General features: G+C 37.6%; 1 protein-coding gene across 7 annotated transcripts in view; it reads left to right on the top strand.

The window, feature by feature from the left end:
- The window catches only part of cux1a (cut-like homeobox 1a), a 126333-nt gene that overhangs the window by 110259 nt on the left and 8094 nt on the right, over positions 1–7980 (top strand). For 4 of the 7 annotated variants that reach the window (XM_081353540.1, XM_081353541.1, XM_081353537.1 and 1 more), the window contains 2 exons: positions 381–401; positions 2312–2500. In XM_081353540.1, coding sequence (XP_081209666.1) covers positions 381–401; positions 2312–2500 — 210 coding nt within the window. The remainder of the gene's footprint in view (positions 1–380; positions 402–2311; positions 2501–7980) is intronic. The other 3 variants (XM_081353542.1, XM_081353543.1, XM_081353539.1) reach the window with 1 other exon arrangement.

The raw sequence follows: 7980 nt of genomic DNA, 5'->3' as shown, positions 1-7980 counted from the left end.
TAGTTAAACTACAAACATTCTACGTTCTGAAAAAGTAATCCTACACTATAGGAATCGTGGTTGACTAGTTGAGAATTCAATTGAGTATTTTTTTTGTAAATTTTATTATATAATTTTTTTAAATATAGAAATTATCAAATATAAAAAAATATATATACTACAACTTTTGAATAACTTTAATGTAAAAATATTAGTTTAAAATGTTATAATTAACATTAAAAAACATTAAATTAACATCACAAATATTATAAGTATACATATACAAGACAATACTAAAACCAATCAACAACAATCATTGCATTTCAAATTTTAACAGCATTGGACACAAAAGGTAACTGAAAAACTTTCTTCATTGCATGTGGTCTCCCTGATGGCAACAGGTGAAACTCACCATGAAGAGGGTGAGACACATCCCCTACTATCACTAAAGCCTTTTGCTTGATTTTACATTTTATGTGTATAGATCATTCAGATGTTTCTGTGTCTTGCCAAATATCTTACTGGCTTCATTTACAATCTTGGACAGCATGACCCTGTTTTTAACACTCAAATTACCATACCACGAGGTCATGTTAAAAGTTGAAACACTTTAACAACATTTGCATAGACCATTTCAAGTGATTTAACCTCCTGATGAAATACAACCTTTGTTGTAAAACTAAATTGAGCATCTATGGGTAGGCGGATTCACAACAGCTTCGGCACCTATGCTCTGTTGTTATGCATCATCATCATCATCATCATCATCATCATCATCAGTGTTCCGCGTTCTCATTGCTGGAATTAGGGAGATTTCATGCGCAAGGGAAAGTGGTCGGCAAAGTGGAAAAGTTTGACGTTTTTTATATATCGATCACCGAAAAACACACTGTATTTGAAACAAAACTAACTAGACTAAATCAAATGGAAAAAATTCAAATGGTTGTTAATTTGCATTATTTCAAAAATACTGATTTTTATTTCTTATACTTTTTATTTAGTTTATTATATTTTACTTTAATAATATTATATTTATATTTAATATATTATACTTTTTTTTTTTTTACTAATACTTACATATCGTAACTTACAGTTAAGCTATAATTGGTGGTTTTCGTTTACTAATAAGGTAGAAAAATTGCCACACATAAATCGACATAAGTCGTGTTGTTTATTTGTCGTCCATGTTTTAGATTTGTCAGAAGCATTCAGCATACATTTAATAGATACATACAGTACATCATGGTTTTGTCCTAGAGAGACGATACATGTAATAATGGCTCTCCACATGAGAGGACAGGTGGAGGACAGGTTGGCCCTGCTTTAGGACTTAATGGCCGTCCACTCCGACTGTCCCCGCCATAATTAATGAGAGGTCGAATGAGAATGCCACACTGGACACAGCTACTTTCTCCTTCACCGTTTGTTTTAACTCGCATCAACCGTTGTCCTTATGTTCAAAAGAGAATTGACCAAAAACACCAGTACTTTCTCTTTGTGAACTTTGTGTTTACACTTTCTTCTTTTATAGTCACGTGATCACACACTATATAACAAAGGAAAGTACGGATATATCGCGCAGACGGCACCTCAGCGTGATACTGTCACAGTCTCTTTCATCTCGCAGAATCTCATTTCCCGACGCGATGTTTGTCTCGGGAGCAACAAAGATTTGTTGTGCTCTGTAGTGGTATTGACCTGTATAAAGTGCAAAATGTAAAGACAGCTGTGTTGATACGAGTCTGCGCGGAGAGAGAGAAGTAATCTTCTGGGATCTCAGGCTTTTGTTTTACTCTGGGGAACATTTCCTTTTTGAACATAGACGGATCGCAGTTATTGTCGAGAGGATTCAGGTGCCTTTTATTTAGGTTAAAAAAATGATTTTGAAAGCTTAAGCGGCCGTTGAAAACAGCTTGAAAGCACCTTGAAAACAGTTTGAAAGTGCCTTGTCTTAAAGGTGGAGGTTAAAAGCGAAATCAGCAGGGTTTGTTTGATCAAACTTTGATGCCGTATTACAATAAAAGCATGTTCTTAAATACATTTTTAATAGTAATATTGGCCCAGAATAAATGATATTACAGTGGCCTCAAAACACATTTAGGCACTTAAGAAAGTTAAACTGCATGAATGTCTTCCATTTTATACCAAAATGTCAAACCAAGTGGCATTTTCCCCAAGAGAAAAATAGCTCAAAATACATTAAGTAAAACATTACACAAAAATAGGTTTGTTAAATTGTAAAATGTTATTTGGACACTTTCAGGTTGTCCAGCATGAGTGGAACATGTTGACATGAAGGTTTCTTGACGGATACGATTGTCTGTGTTTACAGGCCAGCGTCTGTTTGGAGAGAGCATTCTGGGTTTGACGCAGGGCTCTGTGTCTGATCTGCTGGCCCGGCCCAAGCCCTGGCATAAGCTCAGCCTGAAGGGGCGAGAGCCGTTTGTACGCATGCAGCTATGGCTGAGCGACCCGCGCAACGTGGAGAAACTCATGGACATGAAACGGATGGAAAAGAAAGGTAACCTCTCCTCTAAAGGCGTCTGCCGCAGTCTGGCCGCACACCAAGACCTGTTTGCAATTGTCTGTGTTGTTTCAGAATGTTTTTATTTCACTGTTTATTAAAGTGCTTCAGTTTGTTCAGTGTCGGTTTAGTTGGCAGGTCTTTTCGGGACGGTTGAAAGACTTCTGTCTGGTGTGGGATTTTATTAATCTTTTCTTGTTTTATTGCTTGACGTTGGAGCTGTGGTGCAGCAGATTGCTTGATCCATTGTGCTCACTTGGGTTGAGTTCGGCTTGTGCTCGTTTTTTTTTTTCACTTACAAAGTGCTGGTGCCCAATCTGTGCCTGTTCCATATGAAGAGAAGGAGGCTCAGGGTGCAGGATAATGTCCTTAACACATTTCATTTTTAAAAGAACAGCTCAATCTGGCTACATTGATGCAAAAACAAAACTTATAATTAACAGAACCATTTGACTTTTTGTTATTCTGCAAAATTACTTCAGCCACTTTAAAATCTCAAATAATGTGATATGTAAAATGATTGATGTATTATTTTCAAGTTGCTTCTGGCCGTTACAGCAGCTTATAGTAGATTAAAGACGCTGAATTATGCTATCGTTCAAAAAGTACGATTTATTTGATCAAAAATAAAGTAAAAACAGTAATATTATGAAATATTACTACAATCTAAAATAACTGTTTTCTATTTTTAAATATTTTTAAAAAAGCTTATTTTTCAGCATCATTACTCCAGTCTTCAGTGTCACATGATCCTTCATAAATCATTCCAACATGTTTATTTGGTGCTCAAGAAACACTTCATATTATTATTAATTGAATTTCATATTATTATTAATAGTATTCTTTAATGAATAGAAAGTTGAAAAGAACAGCATTTATACTACATTTTGTAACACTATACATGTTTTGTTTTTTTGTCACTCTTGATCGATTTAATGAATTCTTGCTTTTGAATTGAATGTTAGTGTAAAAGAGTTTGTTACATTTGTAACAATATAACAAATGTTACATGTTCAAAGCTACGAGTAATACTAATAAATGAAGACTTGTTCTTACATCTTTCCAATAACAGAAAAAAAAAAATTCTGCACAACCATTATAGAGCGCCAGCCCCTTTTGTCATGTGTCCATATTTACTTTCAGCACCTGCTAATTATCGGCAAGCGTGCGTTTGTGTTTATCCGGTATTGATTCCAACAGGCGCAGGAGTTGCAGAAAACAATCTTTAAGCTGCCTCTCGTCAGCGCGCCTCACTTTAATGTGAAGAGATGCGCGAGATGCCGGAGATGAGCCGGTCAGGCAGAGGGAGGCCTGATGGGCTGTTTGATTGCTCTTTTTTTCCCTCTTTAATAGCCCAGATGTGTCCTCTGGCTGCCGAATAGGCCGCACATGCTCTGTGAGGCCGCTCGTCGCTCCGCTGTCTGGATTGATGAGGGTGGGAGATGTCAGTTCCATGATCGACTGTGACAGGCTGACGGCTCTGTGGGGCTGGCTTACTTAAAGTCCACTGCACCCAGCGCCGGGCCCGCACGCCTGCGAGCGTGCAGCAGGCCAAGTGAACATTCCTGGAGTCATTAGGCCTGTTTAACACTCCTCTCGGGCTAAAAGTGACATTACTGGTGCTCCCTGGGTGACGATGACGATGATGGTTTTGTTATGAGTCAGGCTTTTGCGGTCCGTGTGCGCGGAGCGGGCGAAACTCGGGGGGACCTCCTCGTTAGAGTGAAACTGGCTCCACCATTTACCCCTAAAGCCCACTGTGCGCTTGCCAGGGACAGAAAGCAACAGCTTTGCTGTCGTGTTCTTTCTATCTGTTTTTGTCTCTCTCTCCACCTCGCTGTTTTTTGCTCTAGCTTTACAGAAAAGAGTATGAGTTTGACCTCGGCGCTGGCTAGAGGCACAAAGCAAATTAGCCTTGCTTGGCCCTTGTTCTGAGAGTTTTAGCTACCAGCGGAATCTTTTACCATTGCTGTTGCCAAAGGCTCCTCTTCAACAGACACTGAAACGCAGCGGAAATGACAAATTTCACACACAGCTGTGTAGTGAGCTGTACTGCACTTTTTTAATCAGAGCAGGGATATTGATGTTCGTTTAAAAAAATTGAAAGACATACTGGTTAACAGTGTTATTGTTTCTGTAAATTGTTCTTATTAAGCTGTAAATTGTTTGAAGGAGAAGGAGTGATTGGTGTTTTGAGAACATTTGCTTAGCCTATCATGAACAGCTTTCTCTTGGCCTAGTTGGGCCAGTATTTCAGATTTGTACTTGCTCGGCCAACATTTTTACTGGCAATAACACTTTTAATCTCTGTAATATTGTGAAATACTATTACAATTTAAAATATATACAAAGTTCTGTCATGAAACTCTGGATGGCGCAGGCTGATGGGTCCTAAATTCAACCTGCTTGCAATCACATAATTATCTATAGGGCACAGCTGATTGGTTCCTGCTCACAGCAGCCAATGAGCTCGCTGCTCAACCTTCAAATACTTGGTTGGCATTTGCCTTAGAAGCATCATTACTCTGGTCTTTAGTGTCACGTGATTCTTTAGAAATTATTCTAATATGCTGATTTGGTGCTCATGAAATATTTCTTATTATTATTATCAATGTTGAAAACAGTTGTGCTGCTTAATATTTTGTGGAAACCGTGATACATTTTTCAAGATTCTTTTATAAATAGAAAGTTCAAAACAACATCATTTATTTGAAATAGGAAATTAAATGTCATTATAAATGTCTTCTTTTGATCAAATTAATATAAAGTATAAAAACTTTTTTTTAAATAAAAAATACAGTAGCTGGAGATTTTACACGTTGAATAGACATGATGCAAAACATTACTGATTTATCATTTTCAACCTACTTTAACTGACCCTCACAAAAAAATATATAATCTAAGTTGGGCATTTAGACCACATTACTTTATTTAAATGAACATAATTTGCTAAAAAGCATAAAACATATAAAACAACAATGTGTACAATAAATAAAAATACATGTACAACAAATGCAAAACTTTATGAAAGCATAGTTCAACTCTTGCATAGTTCTCTTTATCGTTAAGCCCCGATGAATCTTTCGTTGAGGAAGTTTTGTTGGGGAAGTTTTTATGTATTTATTTATAGTTATTATTTTTGCAATGCTGGTGGGATAATGGTGGAATCAAATATCTGAGCCAAATTCACAAAGACCTTGATGCAATATTAATATTTGTAATCAGAGACTGCCCCCTACTGACTAGAGAGAAATACAGCATTCAAGCACTGTATTAACTATAATTTAATCTACAGCATCTAACACACTGTAACCACCATAGACACTGAGGGGGGCACATTACCCCCCCCCCTCCCTTTTTTTTTTTTTTTTAAGGTCCCGTTCTTCGTGATCCCATGTTTCAAACTTTAGTTAGTGTGTAATGTTGCTGTTAGAGCATAAATAATATCTGTAAAATTATAAAGCTCAAAGTTCAATGCCAAGCGAGATATTTTATTTAACAGAAGTTGACTACAAAAAACGGCTCGATTGGACTACACCCCTCTACTTCCTGAATTAGTGACATCACCAGAACCGTTTCTTGACTAACCTCCGCCCACAGGAATGCTCCCTCAACTCTACTGGCTAATTGCGCACTTCTTATAACTTAGGCTACTGTGTTTACTCAGCTCTTACGGTGATTTTCTGAAGTAAAACTGACGCTTCATCTTTTGTGTGATGTACAATAAACTTTATTATACTCATCAATACAGGGCTCCAGACTAACTTTTTGCCTTGGTTGCACTGGTGCGCCTAACTTTTTTATTTAGGTGCACCAGCACAAAATTTGGGTGCACCCAAATTTTTCCTCCGCTGTATCACCTTTAACGCCACAATTTTAAGGTCACCTTTTCATCACGCTCTATACACATTCATATATATTATGTAAATGAATTTAAACTAGAAGGTGTAGGTAAAAACGTATTCCTACTCTTACCGATACTGCTTATCGATACAGTACTTTAACTGTATTCTTATGGTTCTTTTTGTTTTATATATAATAAACAAAGATAAACAATAGATAAACAAAAGATAAACAATTAAACAAAGATACACTTTATATAGGCCTACACAGTGCTTTAATTTCAGGAAGGCCTACTACTGTTCAGGCATGGTCTAAAAAGAAATCTAATAAAGTAATAAAATGTAAAATAACACTGTAAAATTGATCATAAATAGATTAATGCTTATTAAAGCTGAAGTTATTCTTTCAAGAGCTGTGAGTGATTTTTTTTCTTGTTGTTTTGATTTGCAGTAATGGCGCAATCGTCAGCATGTTTATTAGAATGCGGCCCCTTTAAGACCGGGTGCAGATCTAATAGGCTACTGATGCACCATATTCTCCCAACTATTTCCATAACTACGTCCATTTAAGACATAAACTGTTTTAAGTAAATCTCAATGCCGGTAATTTTGACACGCTTTTGTGTACAATTGATCGTTTAGACGCGCACAATCTGCACATGAAACCGAAAGTATAATTTGCTTGTCTCGGTCTGTTTCGGAGCGCGCGCCGCCATGCGAACAACATCTCTTGCGCAGATTTTTGTGTTTTTAATAGCTCTTTCAATTATTAAACGCGTCCCGCAATTTAGCAACAGTAGCTAGACTGCATTTACAATCACCGATCGTGCTGATTCTGATTCTGAGTTTTAGGGAGAAATGACAGCGTAATGCTGCGAAGGGAAGAAGTTGCGCGTAGTTAGATAGTTTTTAATGGTTTTACCTCAATATATTATTTTTTTATAATCTTTGGAAGCCGAAATTTAAAATAGAATCAGACTAATATAACAGACCTTAAGTGTAACCAGGCTACGTTTGAATGTTTAATTCTGTCCTCCGTCGTCACTCATTAAGCAGGGCTGTCGTGTTGTGCGAGCTGTGGCATCGCGTGAGAGAAGAGTGTGAGTTCCGTCAAAGGAGAACAAACGGCAACAAACGTTCGTGGAGAGACAGCGGATGCGAGGACGTGAAGAGTGGATGCGTGCGTGAGAGAATGCGTGTGCGTGAAGAGCGGATGCGTGAGAGAAGAGTGTGAGTTCCGTCAAAGGAGAACAAACGGCAACAAACGTTCGTGGAGAGACAGCGGATGCGAGGACACGACACCGGTGCGACCTAGGAAAAATGTTAGTCGCACACTTACAAAATTTGGTCGCATATGCGACCAAATTGGTCGCACTCTAGAGCCCTGCAATACATGTTTGATCATCATTCAGACAGCAGACTTGTAGGCTATTAATAAATAATGGATGCATAGCCTACAAGCAGATGACAAATACGTTATAATAACCGTAATTAAACTACTAAACCATACCTGTTTCATGTCTATACAGCACTCTGACTCTGTAGGCATTATTGTCCGACTCGAAATGAACGCCGTTACTGAGAGTTTCTGATATTATCATCATTCCGTGAGATGAATTTTTCCTGACAGACTGA

The sequence above is a fragment of the Scardinius erythrophthalmus genome (assembly GCF_964197995.2).
Source record: "Scardinius erythrophthalmus genome assembly, chromosome: 23".
Classification (NCBI taxonomy): domain Eukaryota; kingdom Metazoa; phylum Chordata; class Actinopteri; order Cypriniformes; family Leuciscidae; genus Scardinius; species Scardinius erythrophthalmus.
This window is presented reverse-complemented; position numbering and strand designations above follow the sequence as displayed.